General features: G+C 43.9%; 1 protein-coding gene across 1 annotated transcript in view; it reads left to right on the top strand.

The window, feature by feature from the left end:
* The first annotated feature begins 21,413 nt into the window (after positions 1–21,413).
* Positions 21,414–23,956, top strand: part of LOC126293217 (odorant receptor Or2-like) — a 115,148-nt gene continuing 112,605 nt past the window's right edge. Inside the window, exon 1 of the mRNA XM_049986339.1 lies at positions 21,414–21,437. Within this exon, the coding sequence (XP_049842296.1) occupies positions 21,414–21,437 (24 nt within the window). The remainder of the gene's footprint in view (positions 21,438–23,956) is intronic.

Raw genomic sequence — 23,956 nt, 5'->3', positions numbered from 1 at the left:
GTCGCTATCTGGGTCTGTACCCGCCGTGCTGCACTGGTAATTGTAATATACAGGGTGATTCAAAAAGAATACCATAACTTTAGGAATTTAAAACTCTGCAACGACAACAGGCAGAGCTAAGCACTATCTGTCGGCGAATTAAGGGAGCTATAAAGTTTCATTTAGTTGTACATTTGTTCGCTTGAGGCGCTGTTGACTAGGCGTCAGCGTCAGTTGATGCTAAGATGGCGACCGCTCAACAGAAAAATTTCTGTGTTATTGAGTACGGCAGTTGTTCAGCGTGCATTTCGAACGAAGTATGGTGTTAAACCTCCTGATAGGTGGTGTATTAAATGTTGGTATAAACAGTTTACAGAGAATGGGTGTTTGTGCAAAGGGAGTGATGAAAATGTAGCATGCATCCAGCAAGCATTTGTTCGCAGACCAGGAAAATCGACTCGCAGAGCTAGAAGAGAGCTGCAAATTCCACAATCAACTGTATGGAGAGTCCTACGAAAAAGGTTAGTTATGAAACCGTATCGTCTGAAATTGGTTCAAGCAATGTCTGCAGCTGATAAGATTAAAAGAATCTATTTCTGTGATTTTATCCTTGCTCGAACAAGAAGCACAACAATTCATATTTCAGCAGGATGGAGCGCCACCACATTGGCACTTATCTGTCCGTAACTAGCTGAACGTCAACTACCCGAGGCGATGGATCGGCCGCCAGGTAGCCCGTGACAGAGCACTTCATCACTGGCCTCCAAGAAGCCCTGATCTTACACCCTGCGATTTTTTTCTTATGGGGGTATGTTAAGGATATGGTGTTTCGGCCACCTCTCCCAGCCACCATTGATGATTTGAAACGAGAAATAACAGCAGCTATCCAAACTGTTACGCCTGATATGCTACAGAGAGTGTGAAACGAGTTGGAGTATCGGGTTGATATTGCTCGAGTGTCTGGAGGGGGCCATATTGAACATCTCTGAACTTGTTTTTGAGTGAAAAAAAACCTTTTTAAATACTCTTTGTAATGATGTATAACAGAAGGTTATATTATGTTTCTTTCATTAAATACACATTTTTAAAGTTGTGGTATTCTTTTTGAATCACCCTGTATTATCTGTACTATCGTATGTGTATACCCTCGACAGGTAAAATATCGTTATATGGCATTCTTTCTGATGTTTTCAGTTGCAAGAGTAGTATTGTATTTGCGCAGCTAGCAGCAAATGATTGTAAAATAAATAAATCAAGGTATAAAAGGATCTTTGAAATGATGTTCCTGTATTTAAAAGAGTTTAAACTAAGATTACAGTGTATGACTACGAAGTCTTTCAAGACGGAGTCATTGCGTAAAAAGTTCTCGGTTTACTTGCCACGTCAAATTTGGATAAAATCCCGAGCTCTCGATGAGTACCTCCGTCATCTTTGGCTGGTGTAAAACTGACTGTCGTGGACCGGTGAGGGTTTCGCTTTTATAAGCAGTGGACGGCTTCTCATTGGCTTGATGGCGTCACAGTGAAAACGGTGCGCACATAAAAGGTTGCGGCCTCTATGTCCGTAGATATTGTTTGCGCGCTTTATCCAGCGTTGCTTGCAGCGCTATCCATCGCAACAGGCGGAGAAGTGCGAGGAATGTAAGGAGTTTCTGCGATCTTTCCGTATCAACCGCGCGCTTCCATGCATTGCTGATGCATATCCGGAGCCTCTGTTGAAATTATTTTTACAAAGTCCGATTTCAGCTGCTTCCCTGATGACGGGGTCCCAATACTTTGAAACGTGAGCAAGTATTCTTGTTTCACCGAATAACAAACTGTGCACAGCCACCGCTGATTTTTCTAGATATCTGTTTTTCAGGTGACTAGAATGTTCCACACAGCGATCGGCAACAGTTCTTATAGACTGGCCCACATAATTTTTGCCACACTCGCAAGGAATACTGTAAATCCCCGGTAATCTCAGGCCGAGATTGTCTTTCATAGGTCGCAACATTTCCTTAATATTCCTGGGTGACCGGAAAACTGGTATGATTCCCTGACGGCTCAGGACTCTGCCGATCAATCTGGTCGTTGCACCGCAGAATGGCAGCTGCGCGATGTGTGGGTACTGTTGATCTGTTCGAACAGCGTCCTTCCTAGGTTTCTTTGCCAGAGTAGGTCTGATATTACGATTAGAATATCAATTTTTTAAGTGAATTCCGTCGTCAGATGGTTAGTCTCGGAGCCGAAATGATCCTTGTCCGAAATAGTCCTTGCTCTGTGTACCAAGGTATTCAGCATAACTCTCTTCTGAGCTGGGTGGTGAAAACTACGTGCGTTTAGATATAAATCTGTATGCGTCGGTTTTCTGTACACAGAATGTCCGAGACGTCCATCTGATTTTCGCTCCACCAGCACATCTAAGAAGGGCAACTTCCCATTCTTCTCCACCTCCACTGTAAATCTTATGTTGTGGTGTATACCATTCAAACGATCAACAAACTGCTGCAGTGCCTCATCGCCATGTGGCCAGATTAAAAATGTATCGTCAGCGTACCTGAAGAAGCAAGATGGACGTAAAGGAGCACTGTTCAACGCTCGTTCTTTGAAATCCTCCATGAAAAAGTCAGCTATGGCTAGTGACAGTGGCGAAGCCATGGCTGTTCCGTCAGTAATTTCATTATGTTCCACCACACAAAAATAGGTGGTCGTCAAAGTGTGTCGAAATAACTTAAGCATTTCAGGAGAGAAACGAGCAGCCAACAGTTTTAACGTATCTTCCACCGGTACCTTTGTAAACAGAGATACTACATCTAGGCTGATCATGATGCCATTCAGACCTATCCTCATCTGCTTTATAATGTCACTGCTTTTAAAAGCAGAAGCCTCACCGGTCCACGACGGTCAGTTTTACCCCTGACGAAGGTGACGGAGGTAGTCATCGAAAGTTCCGGATTTTATCCAAATTTGACGCGGCAAGTAAACCGAGTACTTTTTATGCAAGATTACAATGTGTTTGGAAAGAAAGGGTAGGATCACAGTATACACACTCAGACAGAAAAAAAAAACGACGCATCACGAAGGAATTATCCGAATGGGACAGATAGCGGTAGATGTATTGTCCATGTACAGACAAACAAATGATCACAATTTCTGAAAGAAAGTATGATTTATTCAGGAGAAATGATTTCACAAATTGAGCAAATCTGTAACATGTTGGGTCGCCTCTGGCACTTATGCAAGCAGTTATTCAGCTTGGCAATGATAGACAGAGTTGTTGGATGTCCTCCTGAAGGATATTGAGCCAAAGTCTGTCGAACTGGCACGTTAGATCATCAAGCTGGAGAGCTGCCTATAACGGTCCCAAGATACCGGTACTCAGTTGGGAAGAGATCCGGCAATCTTGTTGGACAAGATAGGGTTTGTCAAGCACGGAGAAAAGCAGTAGGCTGGCATTATCTTATTGAAATGTAAGCCCAGGATGACTTGGCGTAAGGGGCAACAAAACAGAGGATAGAATGTCGCCACGGATAACGAGCAAAGGGGTCCAGCTATCAAAAGAAATGGCACCCCACACTGTCACTGCTGGTTGTCACCCTGAATGGTGGCCGACATTCAGGTTGGTATCCCACTGGTCACCAGGGCGCCTCCAGACACATCTGCGGCGTGGGAACTCATTGACTGGTGTAGAACTGTCTGAAGACGCCCGCACAGCAGTAAGTGACGCCTGCCGATGGCACAGTGGTCTGGGGTGCCATTTCTTCTCACAGCAGGACCCCTTTGGTCAACTGCGGCTCCTTTGCAGCACAGTGGCACGTCGACGATATACTATGCCCCCTTTAATTGTCCTTTGCAGCACGCCATCCTGAGCTTACATTTCAGCAAGATAATGCCCGCTCACAAACCGTGAGATTTTCTACTTCTTGTCTCAGTGCTTGCCAAACCCTACCTTGCTCAGCAAGGTCGTCGGATCTCTCCTCACCCGAGAACGTTTAGTGCATTATGGGTAGCGCCCTCCAACCCTTACAGGATTTGAACACAATTTGGCACAATATCCCTCAGGAGAACATCCAACTACTGCATCTACACCTACGTGATTACTCCGCTATTCAGAATAAATACCGTTCCAATCTCGAACGGTACGCGGGAAAAACGGAGGCTTAAATTTTTCTGTGAGACCCCTGATTTCTCGTATTTTATCGTGATGATCATTTCTCCCTATGTAGGTGGGTGCCAACAGAATGTTTTCGCAATCGGAGCAGAAAACTGGTAATTGAAATTTCATGAGAAGATCCCGTCGCAACGAAAATCCGCCTTTGTTTTAATGATTGCCACTACAAATCACGTATCATGTCTCTGACACTATCCCCCCTATTTCGCGATAGTACAAAACGAGCTGCCCTTCTTTGTACTTTTCGATGTCATCCGTCCATAATAGGGCGGACAAGCGTGGTGTAAGCAATCTCTTTAGTAGACCTGTTGCACCTTCTAAGTGTTCTGCCAATGAATCGCAGTCTTTGGTTTACTCTACCCACAATATTACCTATGTGATCGTTCCAATTTAGGTTATCTGTAATTGTATTCCCTAAGTATTCAGTTGAATTTACAGCCTTTAGATTTGTTTGACTTATGACTTAATCGAAATTTAGGTGCTTTCTTTTAGTACTCATGTGAATAACTCCACACTTTTCCTCATTCAGGGCCAATTGCCACTTTTCGCACCATACAGATATCTTATCTAAATCATTTTGCAATTTGTTTTGATCATCTGATAACTTTACAAGTCGGTAAATGACAGCATCATCTGCAAACAGTCTAAGACAACTTCTCAGAGTGTCTCCTATGTCGTTAATATAGATCAGGAACAATAGAGGGCCTATAACACTTCCTTGGGGAACGCCGGATATTACTTCTGTTTTTTACTCGATGACTTTCCGTCTATTACTACGAACTGTGACCTTTCTGACAGGAAATCACGAATCCAGTCGCACAACTGAGGCGATACGCCGTAGGCACGCAGTTTGGTTAGAAGACGTTTATGAGTAACGGTGTCTAAATCCTTCTGGAAATCTAGAAAGATGGAATCAATTTGACATCCCCTATCGACAGCACTTATTACTTCATGAGTATAAAGAGCTAGTTGTGTTTCACAAGAACGATATTTCCTGAAACCGTGCTGACTATGTGTCAATAAATCGTTTTCTTCGAGGTATTTCATAATGTTCGAATACAGTATACGTTACAAAACCCTAGTGCAATTCTACGTTAGTGATACAGGCCTTTTTGGGTTTGGTGTGACTTGAACAAATTGCCAGTCTTTAGGTACGGATCTTTCTGAGAGCGAGTGGTTGTATATAATTGCTAAATATGGAGCTATTTTATCAGCATTCTCTGAGAGGAACCTGACTGGTATACAATCTGGACCGGAGGCCTTGCCTTTAAGTGATTTAAGCTGCTTCGTTACTCCGATGATATCTACTTCTATGTTTCTCATCATGGCAGTTCTTTATTGGAATGCAGGAATCTTTACTTCATCTTCTTTGGTGAAAGAGTTTCGGAAAACCGTGTGTAATAACTCTGCTTTAGTGGCACTGTCACCAGTGACTTCACCGTTGTTATCGCGCAGTAAAGGTATTGATTGCGCCTTGCCACTGGTGTGCTTTATGTATGACCAGAATCTCTTTGGGATTTCTGCCAGATTTCGAGACAGAATTTACTTGTGGAAATTATTAAAAGTATCTCTAATTGTAGTACGCGCCATATTTCGAACTTCTGTAAAACTTTGCCAATCTTGGGGATTTTGCATTCTTTAAAATTTGGCATTTCATTTACTGAATTTGTGAAACTCTTTCTCTTAAATAAATCGCCCAATTTTCCCTGAAACTGTTAATATTTCTTTGTCTGTTGATGTACATCACACCTACCGATTACCGTCCCATTCGGATAAATCCTTCATGATGCATCAGTTTTCTTTTGTCTTACGATTTTTGAGTTATGGTAATGAAACATAGATTCTTAACGTTGAAGACGTTCAAGAAATGAGGATTAATCAAAGGTAGAAAGGTGGGGGGGGGGGGGGGGGGGCTTAAAAGACAAATGTATAAGGAAAGAGACAGGAGTAGAAGACGTAATTATGAAATTTAAGTGTTGAAATGGGAACTGTAGCCAGGCGAATGGATGGTAAATCCAATGAGGAATACGGATTACAAGAAGTAAGAGAAGATCGGTTATTGGCGGGGAGGACGATCACAAAGCAATCTAGAGTGACATGAATCTGGATAACCAGGTATTATAATGCCTGGAGGAGGCCTTTATCCACCAGTGGCTGTGAGATAATTGATGATTCCATAACGATGATGGCCTGAGGATGTGATGATGACGATGGTCTGATGATGTGACGAAAGCGATCAGATAATGACGACAATCAGATGATGAATATGAAGAACTGATTTCGGGTAATGACATCATGATGATGGTAAAGATATTAATTTTAACGTAAACAATTTTAAAAATGACATTTGGCTCTGAGCACTATGGGACTTAACACCTGAAGTCATCAGTCCCCTTGAACTTAGAACTGCTTAAGCCTAACTAACATAACGACATCACACACATCCATGCCCGAAGCAGGATTCAAACCTGTGACCGTAGCAGTCGCGCGGTTCCAGACTGAAGCGCCTAGAACCGCTCGGCTGCAACGGTCGGCTAAAATGACATTTACCAGTAGTTTTCAGTACTGGTTTCTTCAGTCGGCGTGGTCTATAGTCCGAAGACTTATATGATGCAACTCTCCATGCTCGTCTAACCTGTGGAAGCGTCATCTCTGCTTAACTAATGCAACCTATTACACTACTGGCCATTAAAATTAAAGATGCCAAACGGGTACTCATTGGTCAAATATATTACACTAGAAGTGACACGTGATTACATTTTCACGCAGTTTGGGTCCATACATCCTGAGAAATCAGTACCCACAACAACCACAACTGGCCGTAATAACGGCCTTGATATGCGTGGGCATTGAGTGAAACAGAGCATGGATGGCGTGTATAGGTACTGCTGCCCATGCAGCTTCAACACGATACCACAGTTCATCAAGAGTAGTGATTGGCGTATTGTGACGAGGCAGTTGCTCGGCCAGCATTGACCAGACGTTTTCAACTGGTGAGAGATCTGGAGAATGTGCTGGCCAGGGCAGCAGTGGAACATTCTCTGTATCCAGAATGGTCTCTAGAGGACTGGCAACATGCGGTCGTGCATTATCCTGCTGAAATGTAAGGTTTCGCAGGGATCGGATGAAGGGTAGAGCAACGGGTCGTAACACATCTGAAATGTGATGTCCACTGTTCAAAGTGCCCTCAATGCAAACAAGAGGTGACCAAGACGTGTTACCAGTGGCACCCCATACCATCACGCCAGGTGATACTCCAGTAAGGCGATGACGAATACACGCTTCCAATGTGCGTTTACCGCGATGTCGCCAAACATGGATGCGACCAACATGATGCTGTAAACAAAACCTGGATTCATCCGAAAAAATGACGTTTTGCCATTCGTGCACCCAGGTTCGTCGTTGAGGACACCATCGTAGGCGTTCCTGTCTGTGATGCAGCGTCAAGGGTAACCGCAGCCACGGTCTCCGAACTAATAGTCCATGCTGCAGCAAACGTCGTCGAAGTGTTCGTGCAGATGGTTGTTGTCTTGCAAACGTCCCCATCTGTTGACTCAGGGATCGAGACGTGGCTGCACGATCCGTTACAGCCATGCCCATAAGGTGCCTGTCATCTCGACTGCTAGTGATACGGGGCCGCTGGGATCCAGCACGGCGTTCCGTATTACCCTCCTGAACCCACCGATTCCATATTCTGCTAACAGTCATTGGATCTCCACCAACGCGAGTAGCAATGTCGCTATAAGATAAACCGCAATCGCGATAGGATGCAATCCGACCTTTATCAAAGTCGGAATCGTTATGGTACGCATTTCTCCCTTACGCGAGGCATCACAACAACGTTTCACCAGGCAAAGCCGGTTAACTGCTGTTTGTGTGTGAGAAATCGATTGGAAACTTTCCTCAAGTCAGCACGTTGTAGGTGTCGACCCCTGCGCCAATTTTGTGTGAATGCTCTGAAAAGCTCATCATTTGCATATCACAACATCTTCTTCCTGTCGGTTAAATTTTGTATCTGTAGCACGTCTTCTTCGTGGTGTAGCAATTTTAAAGGCCAGTAGTGTAGTTGTTGACAACGTCCTGAACCATGGCCCCTTAGTTCTGTATCGGCAGATATCTGTTTGCGTCGGCGTGTCAGTGTACTGTGTCTCGCTGATGACATTGGCCCACGATAGTACGTGTGTGTAACATAACCATTACAAAGTGATTGTTGTGCTAAGCCAGTAAGCGCATGAGTAGCCCAAGCACTGTTGAAAGCGTGTCTTTCCCCCCCCCCCTCCCCCCCCCCCCCCCCCCCCCCCAGCACATCCTCTGCCCCCTTAGCATTCAATCGGCTGGGATCCCTTGGGCAGAGCTTCCTTCCACCGCTCCCCGCCAACTGCTGAGAATACAGACGCGACGTTGTGAATAAACTACACACCCATTTGAACATCCTTATTGTTGTTCTCCATCTATAATACATCCCATCCCTGATCCTTACATTACAAAACTGACCATCATTTCGTTTAGTCGAGTTCTTTTACGCAAATTCGATTTCCTAATTATTTCTTCTTAATTCGTTCTATCCGTATAACTTAGGTATTCTTCCGTAGCATCACACCTCGATACAAGAAAGGAACACAAACATACCTTGCTGCACTCCACACAAATACCGTTCGAAGTCTACCTAACATTTAAATTTATTTTCTGTATTGATATCCTACTTTATTTAGTGCTATTTGCAGCCTGAATTTTGCGATAATACAGTGGTGTTGTGCGCGAAATATCGGTCAACGGCCGGCGAAACCGCAGTGGTGTCCTGAGCATGGTATCACTCTGTGGCCGGCGACACCACAGTGGTGTCCTGAGCATGGTATCACTCTGTGGCCGGCGACACCACAGTGGTGTCCTGAGCATGGTATCACTCTGTGGCCGGCGACACCACAGTGGTGTCCTGAGCATGGTATCACTCTGTGGCCGGCGATACCACAGTGGTGTCGTGAGCATGGTATCACTCTGTGGCCGGCGACACCACAGTGGTGTCGTGAGCATGGTATCACTCTGTGGCCGGCGACACCACAGTGGTGTCGTGAGCATGGTATCACTCTGTGGCCGGCGACACCACAGTGGTGTCGTGAGCATGGTATCACTCTGTGGCCGGCGACACTACAGTGGTGTCGTGAGCACAGTATCCGTCAGTGGCCAGCGACACCACAGTGGTGTCGTGAGCATGGTATCACTCTGTGGCCAGCGACACCACAGTGGTGTCGTGAGCACAGTATCCGTCAGTGGCCAGCGACACCACAGTGGTGTCGTGAGCATGGTATCACTCTGTGGCCAGCGACACCACAGTGGTGTCGTGAGCATGGTATCACTCTGTGGCCGCCGACTCCACAGTGGTGTCATGAGCATAGATTCGGTCAATGGCCGGCGACACCACAGTGGTGTTGGTTGGTTTGTGGGGGTTAAAGGGACCAGACTGCTACGGTCATCGGTCCCTTTTTCCAAATACTAAAAACACTCACAGAGGATAAAAACGATCAACAGACGATAAGACAGACTACACAGAACAAGAGAAACGTAGACAAAGACCAGACAAGACGAACTAAAATCACACAGAGTGTGACGGTGGTTGGCCGACCATACAAACAAAAGGGGAAAAGCCAACCACCGAGAAACACATGACAAAAAAAATCGGACAAATCGTAGGCCATAGGCCAGAATCTACACAAAAACACACACTTACATTAAGCGATAAAATCCCCCTGTCCGAATAAAACGCAGAACTACGTCCACTATGGAAGAGTCGTCAGATAAAAGCGCAGAGAGCGTATCAGGCAGCGCAAAAGTCTGCCTGAGCACAGTTAAAAGGGCGCACTCCAACAGAATATGGACCACCGTCAAGGACGCCCCACAACGACAAAGAGGGGGATCCTCACGACACAGTAAATAACTGTGCGTGAGTCGGGTGTGGCCAATGCGGAGCCGACAAAGGACGACTGATTCCCTGCGGATGGCTCGCATGGATGACCGCCACACAGTAGTCGTCTCCTTGATACGGCGGAGTTTGTTTGGCACGGGCAGGTTGCGCCAATCAGTGTCCCATAAATCGAAAACTTTGCGGCGTAATAGTGCCCGCAAATCAGTCGCCGGGAGGCCAATCTCCAGAGATGGTGCACTAGTGGCCAGGCGGTCAACAGTTTCATTTCCGGGTATCCCAACATGGCCCGGGGTCCAAACGAAGACTACAGATCTGCCGCAATGGGCAAGAGTATGCAGGGACTCCTGGATAGCCATCACCAGACGAGAACGAGGGAAACACTGGTCGAGAGCTCGTAAACCGCTCAGGGAATAGCTACAGATAACGAAGGACTCACATGAGCAGGGGTGGATATACTCTAGGGCACGAAAGATGGCGACCAGCTCAGCAGTGTAAACACTGCAGCCTGCCGGCAACGAACGTTGTTCAGAATGGTCCCCTAGAGTTAGTGCATAACCGACACGACCAGCAACCATCGAACCGTCGGTGTAGACAACGCCAGAGCCCTGATACGTGGCCAGGATGGAATAAAAGCGGCGTCGCAAGGCCTCCGGAGGGACTGAGTCCTTCGGGCCATGTGCTAAGTCGAGCCGAAGGCAAGGGCGAGGCACACACCATGGGGGTGTACGCAGAGGGGCAGAATTATATATTGGGAACTATTTGTTTGAATATATTAGCAACGAAACCAACAAATACTACAGTCAAAATTGCTATAGAAGGCTACTAGATAAAAAAATGTCAAATTTGCCGGCGTTACGGGACAGAAGTAAGAAAATGGTTTGGGCGTGCTATCCTTAGGGGAATTGCAAAAAAAGCAGTAACCACTGGTCAACGAATCCGTTGATGTGATATTTCGTAAAACGATGTCCCGTAACGGATTCAGACAAAAACTATTTTTACATTTTTTCGACAACAAGAATAAACCGGATAATGCCGACCGGCTTTTCAGAGTGCAATTCGTAGTTGATTATTTTTCCAAAAAGTTTAAAGAAACGTCTCATCTAAGTCAAAACATCTCAACTGATGAAGGAGTGATACCGTGGCGTGAACGGTTAAATTTTAAAGTTTACAATCCGTCGAAAATTACGAAATATGGCATAATGATCCGGATGCTGTGTGATTCGAGCACGGGATGCATTTCCTCATTCAAGATATATTCCGGCGCAGGACAACCTTTAGCAAAAACTACTGACGCCTTCTTATGGAAAGTGGCATCACCTCTACATGGATAATTATTATAACAGTGTAGAACTTGCATGGAAGTTACTTGAAAAGAAAATTAGAGTTGGTGGAACGATACGGCAAAATAGAGGATTTCCGGAAAAATTAATGCGCGCAAAAGTCAATGTGTTTGAAGCTTGTTATCAACGGAAAGGTGACAAGCGGCCGGCCACAAGCCAAGTAATCCGAATTAGCGCTGCCGGCGCCAAGCGAATAAATTTGTACGAGACGTGCGGTGGGCAGAGAGTTAATATTCTTTGTAGTTTGTCAATCACACGTTGCCGCCAACAGAGCAAAATGCTTACTTTGTATGTCTCATTTCCTAATCTAAGAGAGGTGTTCAATAAGTAAGCTTCCCTATTTTACAAAAACATTGCACACAATTTAGCATTCTGAAACACTTTTATTGACACTGTACAATTATTCTGCTACTTTTCTACATAGTTGTCATGTTTTCCCAAGCATTTCTAGTTACGTGACAAGTTTTTCCAAACCAGTGTTGTATCAGGTCGGATACTGTGCTCGTCTTGAGGAATCTGCGAACTGCCATGAGGAAAAAAAAAAAAGAAAGAAAAGACACCTAGACTTTTGTACCGCAAATTTATCTTCCTTCGTGACGGTGCTCGGCGTTATACAGCAAGAGTGACCCAGAGGAGCTCGAAAGATTCATCTGGGAAGTATTCCCGCGTCCACTACATTCAACACGTCTTGCCCCAAATGATTTTCATCTGTTCGCCGAAGTCAAAGATCATCGTGGAGGTAAGCACTTCAACATCGATAATGATGTCACATCAACAGTAAACGAGCAAAGGATCCGATGTGGTACAAGTCTGGCTTGGAAAATTTTTTATTTCGTCACCAAAAATGCTCGTAAAAACATGGTGACTATGTAGAAAAGAAGCAGAAGCACTGCACAAAGTCAGCAGAATTATTTCAACATGATAGATTGTGTGTAATGTTCTTTATATAACAGGAAAACTTATTTGAGACGCCCGTTGAACTCGCTGGGCAGAAAAGGTAATAGGATTGTGGAACGGGCCAAGGGTTGAGTTCAGTTTCTGCTTCTAATTGTCATTTATTGTAATTTTAATAACCTTCACAACCAATGCCGTACATAGCCGAATCGTTACCGAATGCAACTCTTTCACGGCTGGAGGCCGCCAACAAGAAATCTTAACAAGATAAAAATCCCATTAAAATAGCAATAAAATAATTTTAAGAAGCGACATATGTAAGGTGCAATACCAATGGATAAGGGTCACAATTTAACATCAAACTTTTACAATATGGTATCATAATCTTTAAAGGCAGACGGCCACAGTGTTTAAGCTTGAAAGACAAATTTAAGCCAGCTTGAAAGATACATTTAAGCCAGCTAGGGTGGCCGAGCGGTTGTAGGCACCTACAGTCAAACCGCACGACCGTTACGGTCGCAGGTTCGAATCCTGCCTCGGGCATGGATGTGTGTGATGTCCTTAGATTAGTTAGGTTTAAGTAGGTCTAAGTTCTATGGGACTGAGGACCTCAGAAGTTAAGTCCCATTGTGCTCAGAGCCATTTGAATCATTTTTTTGATAAATTTGAATATTAATTTTGAAAATTTTAAGAAAACAAACACATAACCATAAGCCTAAAAATTAAAATAGCTGACAACTGATAATTATACACCGGTGGCACTCAGAAGGCCTCCAGGAAGGTCGGTCTCTCCTCGTTCACTTAGGTGACACAGGTGGTGAGCCCAATTACACTGGATCCGTCGGAAACCAACCAGGGGACAGCCACAGACCGACTGACAAAACGACTTGCTACCTGTCAATCAGTACATGAGAACCCAAACCAGCAATGTTACCAACGTGATAATCCACAATGGAATATGTATTAGCTGTCAGAATTACACACCATATTGGAGAGCGACAACAGGTGAGGAAAGGACGCTGCCTGAAATTACGTTAGTGGTCGGGGCAGGTAACCAGAGCACTAATGGCCACAAGACAGAAAATTCCACTGGTGCACTCAAATCTTAGTCGACCAAAATAGTTAATTGCACCACATGGCGGTTAAATCTCAGCTGTAGAACCACTCTGTGTTGCTCACCGGAAAACCTCCCAACAGCAAACCACCAAAGCGAACCACCACAACATGAACAGACGTGGCTCAACTTTGACGTCATTATCTCCTGATCTCCTGAACTCAGACAGGTAAGTGATGCTGCCCGCCCCCCGACACCCTCCCCCCCCCCCCCCCCCACACACACACACACAGAAAAACACACACACACACACACACACACACACACACACACACACACACACACACACACACACATAGACAGAAAAAAACACACACACACACACACACACACACACACACACACACTGAGAGAGAGAGAGAAAACACACACACACACTGAGAGAGAGAGAGAGAAAACACACACACACACAGAGAGAGAGAGAGAGAAAACACACACACACAGAGAGAGAGAGAGAGAGAAAACACACACACACACAGAGAGAGAGAGAGAGAGAGAAAACACACACACACACACACACACACACACACACACACACACACACACACACACAGAAAAAAACACACACACACACACACACACACACACACAGAAAAAAACACACACACACACACACACACACACATAGACAGAAAAAAACACACACACACACACACACACACACACACACACACACACACACACACACACAGAGAGAGAGAGAGAGAGAGAGAGAGAGAGAGAGAGAGAGAGAGAGAGAACACACACACACAGAGAGAGAGAGAGAGAGAGAGAGAGAAAACACACACACACACACACACACACACACAGAAAAACACACACACACACACACAGAAAAACACACACACACACACACACACACACACAGAAAAACACATACTATTCATTTTTATAATATTTATGGGTTCTTTTCGGGCTCCATACATGAATGGCAACGGCCTTGCCGCAGTGGATTCACCGGTTCCTGTCAGATCACCAAAGATACGCGCTTTTGGGCGTGGATGGCGTTTGGATGGGTGACCATCCGGGCCACCATGCGCTGCTGCCATTTTTCGGGGTGCACCCAGCTTCGTGATGCCAACTGAAGAATAGTAGCGGCTCCGGTCAAAGAAAACTGTCATAACGACCGGGAGAGCGGTGTGCTGACCACACGGCCCTCCTATCAGCATCTTCAGCTGAGGATGACACGGCGGTCGGATTGTCTCGATGGGCCACTTGTGGTCTGAAGATGGAGTGCTTTTCTAAATGTGAATGGATCGCGAAGAAGCCCTAATAACGGCACAGTGCGAAGCATCTTCTTTATTGCGTTTTCAAATGTCTCCTTGGTTTTCTTTACTGCTTTCTCAGTGTACAGACTGAATAACACGGGGTACAGACTGCCACACTGTCTCCCTCCCTTTCGAGTGGCTGCCTCGTTCTCATGACCTTCGGCTATTATGATTGCAGTCTGATTTCTGTACAAGCCATCAGAAAAATTTCGCTGCCTTAATATTGTAACACGATAACTTCATAATTCCAAACAGTGTACTCCACTCTGCACCAATCTCTCTTCCTCTTGTTCCAGGTCTTGTCCCGTGTCTTCACGAGTTATTTCTGGTCTGGCGATGGTGGTGGAAGTGGCTGGCTGGGTGCTGTTCCTTATGCCACAATTTTCACTGAGATGGAAACTGTCTACAGTTTAGCGTTATTTATTTATTGCCTGTTTAGCCTGACCAGAATACAGGTTTAAGGCCCTACCTTACATCTGACCATGAACAACATATACAAAATTATATTATATATCACGATAATTATAAATTATATTAATAATAATAATAATAATAAAAATAATGATCATAAAATGAAGGAGGAATTAAGAATAATTAACTTGTTATCTATTAACTAGCTCGATAACAATAAATTGCATTATTAACAAAAAGTAATAATGTGCAAATATAGTAATAAAGTAAGGATAGCATTAAGACTGATGTTGATTAGTTTGGAGATTCTGAAATCTTGATTGATATTAGAAGAAGTGGAAGAGATAATGAAATAAATGGACCGAAATAAAAGTAACAATGGCTGCTAGGAAAGAAGAGGTCTCAAACATAAATAAACGATAAGAATAGTCAAAAGGAAGTTTGAAAGAAACCAGGTATCACTAATTGAAGAAGACTTCCGAAAGGACAATACTAGTAACTTTTACACTGAAGAGTGAAACAAACTGGTACACTACTTAATATCGTGTAGGGCTCCCGCGAGCACGCAGAAGTGCCGCAACACGACGTGGCATGGACTCGACTAATGTCTGAAGTAGTGCTGGAGGGAACTGCACCAAGAATCCTGCAGAGGAGTCCTTAAATCCGTAAGAGCACGGAGAGATGTGCTCAATAATATTGATGTCTGGGTATTTTGGTGGCCAGCGGAAGTGTTTAAAATCCAAAGAGTGTTCCTGGAGCCACTCTGTAGGAATTCTGGACGTGTGGGGTGTTGCACTGTTCTGCTGGACTTGCCCAAGTCCGCCGGAATTCATAATGGACGTGGACGGATGCAGGTGATCAAACAGGATGCTTACGTACGTGTCACCTGTCAGAGTCGTATCTAGACGGATAAGGGGTCCCATATCACTCCAACTGAACACGCCCCACGCCATTACAGAGCCCCCACCAGCTTGAACAGTCGCCTCCCGACATGCGGGGTCCTTGGATACATGAGGTTGTCTCCATTCATGAGGTTGTACCATACACGTTCATCTGTTCAATACAATTTGAAACGAGGCTCGTCCGACCAGACAACATGTTTCCAGTTGTCAACAGTCCAATGTCGGTGTTGACGGGCCCAGGCGAGGCTAAAGCTTTTTGTCGTGCAGTCATCAGGGGTACACGAGTGGGCCTTCGGCTACGAAAGCGCATATCGATGTTTCGTTGAATGGTTCGTACTCTGACACTTCTTAGAAAATGGAAATGAGCGAATGGCCGGGAAGTCCCATCCGGGAAAATTCAGCCGCCAAGTGCAAGTCTATTTCAGCCAACGCCAACATTGGGCGACTTGCGCGCTGACACTTCTTGATGGCCCAACATTGCCATATGCAGCAATTTGCGGAAGGGCCGCACATCTGTCACGTTGAACGATTCTCTTCAGTCGTCTTTGGCTCCGTTTTTGCAGAATCTTTTTGTGGCCACGGAGATGTCGATTTGAGGTTCCACCGGATTCGTGATATTTACAGTACACTCGTCAAATGGTCGTATGGGAAAATCCACACTTCGTCGTTATCTCAGAGATGCTGTGCCCCATCGCTCGTGGGTCAACTATAACGACACGTTCAGATTCACCTAAGTCTAGATAACCCGCCATTGTAGCAGCAGTAACTGATCCAACAAATGCATCAGACACTGGTTGTCTTATACAGGCGTTGCCGACCGTAGCGCCGTATTATGTCTGTTTACGTATCTCTGTATTTGAATACGTATGCCCATACCAATATCTTTGGCGCATCGGTCTATAAAACTTGTAAACGTACCAAGCACCTACCTTGTGCTTCAAGAAAGAAGACGGAAAATTAGCTCTAAACAACAAAGAAAACGGAATTATCAGCAATCCATTTCAATAAGATGATAAATTGTGAGGAATTAAGAGTAAACTTCCCAGAACAAAATAAGATGCTACACTCAAGCTCAGAACCACCCAGAATGGCTGAAATCCAAAATATCAAAGATCTGAAGAATGACAAGGCCTACGGGAAACAATCAGTAACTGCTGAAATGTGGAAAATTGCTAATGCGGGAACAGCCAAGAAGCTACATCGAATCTTTCAAAAAATTTCAGAAGCAGAAGCTATACTAGAAGACAGGAAAACAGCATTAATTCACCCAATTCACTAAAAAGGAGATAAAACTGACCCCAACAACTATAGCAGACTATTCCTCCTTCCAATGACTAACAAAAATCTTTCAAAAGCATCACAGAATAGGCCTGAAAGCCAACTCTATTACCAATTAGGAAAGTATGGAGGAGGATTTAGAAAAGGATGATCCCGTATTGAACACACTTTAAATCTGAAATTCGTAATCAGGTACAGAAGAATTAGATCTAAAAGCATTTATCTAATATTTGTAGACTTCAAAAAAGGACATGATTCAATTAACTGGAAAACATTATTCAACACCATGAAAAAATTTTGAGCTGAAAACAAATCAGTGACAATCATTGAAGACACACTAACAAACACAAAATGCAAAATTAATTTTTTAGGCGAAACCTCAAAGGCTTATGAAATCAAAACTGGCGTAAGGCCGGGAGATGGACTGCCGCCACTGCTGTGTGCTAGAAAAGGTAATCGGGGAATCGAAAAAAGAGGAGGAGGAGGAGGAATTAGAAGAATCACAACTGACAGAAAAGGGACAGTTTGAGTTTTGATTGTCTGGCTTTTACAGATGATCTTGCCCTATTTGCCGAATTTGTAGTAGATCCAACAATGAAGATAAATCTCTTACGAGAGACAGCTTCGAAAGCACTCCTACACATATCTTTCGAAAAAACAGAGTACATGACAGATGTGAGGAGGCACCGAAATATATGGAACCTGATTATGGCAGAATGAAAAAGGCTACATAATTTAAATATCTAGGTGAAATAATACAACCAAATGCTTTAGACAAAGAAGCTAATCTAGCAAGTGCAAGGAAAATGGAGATGGCTTTTCAACTAACAAAAAAACCTGTATAACAAGGAATCTATTTCCATAAATGCAAAACTTCGGCACATCAATACTATCAGTGAAACAGAAAGCATCAGAATGCCTTCCATTAAATACAGCCAAACACTCAGATGAAATAGAAACGAAGGAAAGAAAAGTAATTACGAAAACCTTGGTAACAAAATATGAGAATGGGAAATGGAAATTAAGAAGTAATAAAGAAGTTCACGAAAAAATAGAGCGAATGTCAGACACGACTAGGAATAGAAGAATTGCATTCTACAGACACTTAAAAAGGCTAGATGGAAATACGTAACAACAAGAATTTTAACATGTTTCCCAGAAACAGCGTAGTGGTCGAGCGGTTCTGGGCGCTACAGACTGTAACTGCGCGACCGCTACGATCGCAGGTTCGAATCGTGCCTCGGGCATGGATGTGTGTGATGTCCTTAGGTTAGTAAGGTTTTAGTAGTTCTAAGTTCTAGTGGACTGATGACCTCAGAAGTTAAGTCCCATAGTGCTCAGAGCCATTTTTGAACCAGAAACAGCAAAACATCAGTGACGTGAATAAAAGAAGTTTCAGCAGACATGAGGGAAACGGAAATAATGGAGGAAGAAATAGGAGAAAGAGAGAGGTTCAGAGCAAAAGTAAAAGGTTTCTCGGGCTTCCAAGAGGAAACAAAGAAAGAAGACAGGTGCCGTATGGACAGAAGAAAGAATGAAAAATTACTGGAAAGAAAGGTGAAAAGAAAGACTACTTAGTTATTTCTGTGGTCCTTAGGAGGAAAAACCAATGTAAGAAATTCTGATAATAGGAGGCGGACCATTAGCTGTCTTTTGAAGTTTGAAAGGATTTCAGTCTCTCTAAAATTTTAGGAAGATGGTTCTGAAGTCGGGTTCCTGACACAAAAAACGATTTAGAGAACCTGGCAGTATTGTGTAGTGGTACAGAGACGATTTTAATTTTGTGAGAACGAGTATTTATGCTGTGTTGCTCTGACAGTAGTGTAAAGGTTGAAGATAAATAGGAGTACAAAGACTGAGAAAACAATGCAGCAGCGACAGAGTATGATGATATCTACGCTCGTCGTTACGTAGTCAAGATAATTGTTCACAGGCAGGAGTGATATGGCCGAAACAACATACATCACAACTGTGCCCCACACAACCATTTATCGCCTGTTCCAACCGTCGTGATATCTCATGATAATCTCCTTGGAGAGTAAGATCGTCATAACAGTGTTATACATAGGTGTGGGAATGTTTTCTAAATGCTTGTGAATCGTGCAACTGGACGAAACCTTGGTAGCAACAGATATTCACGTAGTCGTATGTGGAAAACCGGCTAGAAACCTAATCCAGGCTGGCCAGCACACCGGTACTCGTCGTTAAATTTCCTTGGTATAATAAAATTCCGCGAATCGCCAATGCCGGCCGTCGCGGCCGAACGGTTCTAGGCGCTTCAGTCTGGAACCGCGCGACTGCTACGGTTGCAGGTTCGAATCCTGCCACGGGCATTGATGTGTGTGGTGTCCTTAGGTTAGTTAGGTTTAAGTTCTAGGGGACTGATGACCTCAGATGTTAAGTCCCATAGTGCTCAGAGCCATTTGAACCTTTTTTTGAGTCGCCAATAACTATGAACGGAAGTCTGTTACTAAGGCAGAATACTCAAAGTTTCTGGGTGTGTGCATTAACGAGAAATAGAATTTGAAGAAACACATCGATGATCTGCTGAAATGGTTAGGTTCAGCAACTTACGCTATTAAGCTTATTGCAAATTTTGGTGATAAGCATATCAGTAAATTAGCCTACTATGCCTGTTTTCATTCACTGCTTTCATATGGCATTATATTTTGGGGCAATTCGTCATTATGAAGGAAAGTATTCATTGCACAAAAGCGTGTAATCAGAAAAATAGGTGGAGCCCACCCACCATCACCTTGCAGACATTTATTTAAGGAACTCTGGTTATTCACAGTACCTTTACAATACATATATTAACTTATGAAATTTGTCATTAATAACCCATCCCAATTCAAAAATAACAGCGCAATGCATAGCTACAACACGAGAAGAAAGGATGATATTCACTAGTCTGGATTAAATCTCACTTTGGCACAGAAAGGGTGAATTATGGTGCCACAAAAATCTTTGGTCATTTGTCATATAGTATTTAAAGTCTGACAGATACACAACCAACATTTAAAAGCAAATTAAAAGTATTTGTGAATGACAACTCCTACTCAACAGATGAATTCTTAGTAGTAACTGTGATTAAAAAATTAATTAATTAATTATTTTTTGTAAAGAAAACTTATGTGAAAGTTACACGTTCCACATCATTACGAAATGCCGTATTCATGGTATATGGAACAAGGATTAATGTATGTACGTATGTTGTGTATGTTACGTACCAAGTTTGTGTTACTACAGTTCTAGGCGCTTCAGTCTGGAACAGCGCGACTGCCACGGTTGCAGGTTCGAATCCTGCCACGGGCATGGATGTGTGTGGTGTCCTTAGGTTGGCTAGGTTTAAGTTCTAGGGGACTGATGACCTCAGATGTTAAGTCCCATAGTACTCAGAGCCAGCTGAACCATTTTTTTTTTTTCCTATCAGCATTTCCTACGAAAGGAAAGGCCCGTATTCGACACGATTAGGTTCTGGCCACGGTTTTAATCTGAAAGAGGAAAACCATCGAGTGTCCGCGTACTAAACGTCGAAATTATTCTCGGCGAGAATACGGCTTGCATGTGGACTCGTGTTGAGTTCTTCATAGAAGTAGACATAATATTTCTTTGACTCACAAATCAGCTTGTAGGCTACCGGCTTTGTTTGGGCGTGACCTCTGCTTCCTCGTACCGTACCGTTTCGTCTTTCGTAGGGTTGATGTCGGAAGACTTTTCATCTCTCTGTCTGAAGACACGCTCATTAAATTACTTGTACTTACCTCCATCAGGAATATTAAATGGAGCTCCATAAATTAAAGATCAAACTGCTGCTCACATCTCGGGCGGATGAATTATTCTTTTGGAACCCAAGACTTTTATGTAATCACCCACAGTTTCTGATTGTATTAGTCAGTCAATATTTGTTTCTGTTGACATGCAGCTTTTCTTTGTCACAGACGTGACTCGTTTTATACAACTATTTAATTAGCCTCGAATCGTTTTTATCTTGTGTCTGAGGAATACTTAAAAATTTAGTGCCTGGCTAGAGATGGCTGTGAATAACTGAGAAGTGTCGGGGATCACCAATAGGGAGAGCTGTACAAAAGCCTTGCTTCCGGTGCCCGGCAGTGCAGTGACGTCAGATCCGGCACGTGGGATGCGACTGCGGCCATGGCAGCGGTGCGGGACGCAGCGGTCAGTCTACGCAGGCACGCTTCGCTCTATTCACTAGCGGAGAAAACGGTTCGAGGTAACGGGCGAGAGAGTCAACAGAGATGCGATGGCAAACGATGCCTGCGAAGAAGGAACTCTCGGGAAAGATCAGCCCCATAGCAATGGACATTTCGTGACGATTGGGAATCTGTCCAGAACATCCTGCTTATCGTGACCAGCCACTTAGACCGTTATCCCGTCTGAGGACAGCTCCACTGTCGCTGTTTACCCACCTCTCAGTTTCGAACAAACGTCCATAGCCACTGATATTCCCACCCGTTGATTCTGGGGATGCACAGTACACTCTGCAGCGGAGTGTGTGCCGGTTTGAGACGTCCTCGCCGGCTGAAAATTCTGTGCCAGACTGGGACTCGAACCCAGATACTCCTCCTAACTCACTAAGGTATCCAACCACACTACCCACGACCCGCCATCATAGCTTCACGTGAACGTGAACCGTGGGTCGTGCTTGGATACGTTAGTCGGTACAGCACTTGCCCAGGGAAGCAAAGGTCCAAGGTTCGAGGGCCTGGTCCGGCACTCACCTTCGATCCGGTACGAACTTTGTGGCGGAGGGTACCTTCAGTACCTCTATCAGTTCCCCCTTCTATTCCAGTCTCGTATTGTTCGTGGCAAGAAAGATTGTTGGTATGCCTGTGTGTGGGCTTTAATCGCTCTGATTTTGTCCTCATAGTGTCTTCGCGAGATATACGTAGGAGGGAGCAATATACTGCTTGATTTCTCGGTGAAGGTATGTTCCCGAAACTTCAACAAAAGCCTGTACCAAGCTACTGATCGTCTCTCCTGCAGAGTCTTCCACTGCAGTTCATCTATCATCTCCATAACGCTTTCGCGATTACTGAATGATCGTGTAACAAAGCGCGCTGCTCTCCGTTGGATCTTCTCTACCTCGTCTATCAATCCTATCTGGTACGGATCCCACACTGGTGAGCAATATTCAAGCAGTGGGCGAACAAGTGTACTGTAGCCTACTTCCTTTGTTTTCGGACTGCATTACCTTAGGATTCTTCCAATGAATCCCAGTCTGGCATCTGCTTTACCGACGATTAATTTTATATGGTCATTCCATTTTAAATCGCTCCTAATGCCTACTCCCAGATAATTTATGGAATTAACTGCTTCCAGTTGCTGACCTGCTATTTTGTAGCTAAATGATAAGGGACCTATCTTTCTATGTATTCGCAGCACACTACACTTGTTTAAATTGAGATTAAATTGCCATTCACTGCACCATGCGTCAATTCGCTGCAGATCCTCCTGCATTTCAGTACAATTTTTCATTGTTGCAACCTCTCGATACACCACAGCATCATCGGCAAAAAGCTTCAGTGAACTCCCGATGTTATCCACAAGGTCATTTATGTATATTGTGAATAGCAACGGTCCTACGACACTTCCCTGCGGCACACCTGAAATCACTCTTACTTCGGAAGACTTCTCTCCATTGAGAATGACATGCTGCATTCCGTTATCTAGGAACTCTCAATCCAATCACACAATTGGTCTGATAGTCCATATGCTCTTACTTTGTTCATTAAACGACTGTGGGTAACTGTATATACTACCTCCGCCCTGCGATGTTACCCACGGTAAACAGTTGTTCCTCAAGAAATGTTAATAACGAAATTCATTATACACGCATTTGCGTCATCATAAAAGTTACATCTTGGTGGTACTGAGGCGCTGGTCACTGGCGGTACAGCAATCCGCATGATGTCGAAAAAGTTTAAAACAAGACTCCAGATTTTGAGTCGATGGGACAAGCTCACAGAATACATGTCGGTCACGACTCTCTCATTTACTTAAAGAAAAAAAGAATTATGCGCCTCGGAAGCGACTTACAAAATGTGACAGGAGAGTGAGTAAATCATTTCCTGCCTGTTTTCGACGTACTTAACACGGAAAAACTTTTCTTGTATATGTATCATATTTAAATCCAGCCTCATTAAAAAGCTACCACGTTCTCCATGTAAAGGTGCAACATCTGTCGTTCAATATTTAAATAACACCATCGTTTCTATTCTTCAAGCGTCTGACACTCAGAGGGAAAAGTGCAATGGGCTTGTACGGAAGTGTGGATTAAACTTTTTGAGGATTGTATAATTACCTTGAAACGTGCTATGTAGGACATACTAAACAATAAAAGCACTTCCACAAATACGATACAGTTCAAAAGTCAGAGTAAATAGCTTTTTCTAAGAGTAATTATTGTTCCATATTTCGTGATATATTGCTCAAATCGATAAATGTGTTGCGCTACACAATTTTAAAAGTAATTTTAAAAGTTAATTCAGGGTATAACCTAATTCTATTCAAAATTTCTCCCAAACCCATCCAGCCATTTCGGCGTCAAGGAGCAACACACACACACACACACACACACACACACACACACACAGTGCTTCCGCATTTACAATATTCAGGGTTTCATGTAACGCACATTGCCTTCACAAACCACGTATGACACATTCATGTTCTCT

This window comes from Schistocerca gregaria, chromosome 10 (assembly GCF_023897955.1).
Source record: "Schistocerca gregaria isolate iqSchGreg1 chromosome 10, iqSchGreg1.2, whole genome shotgun sequence".
NCBI classification, from domain to species: Eukaryota; Metazoa; Arthropoda; class Insecta; order Orthoptera; family Acrididae; genus Schistocerca; species Schistocerca gregaria.
Note: the sequence above shows the minus strand (reverse complement) of the source record. Positions and strands in the feature narration are given on the sequence as shown.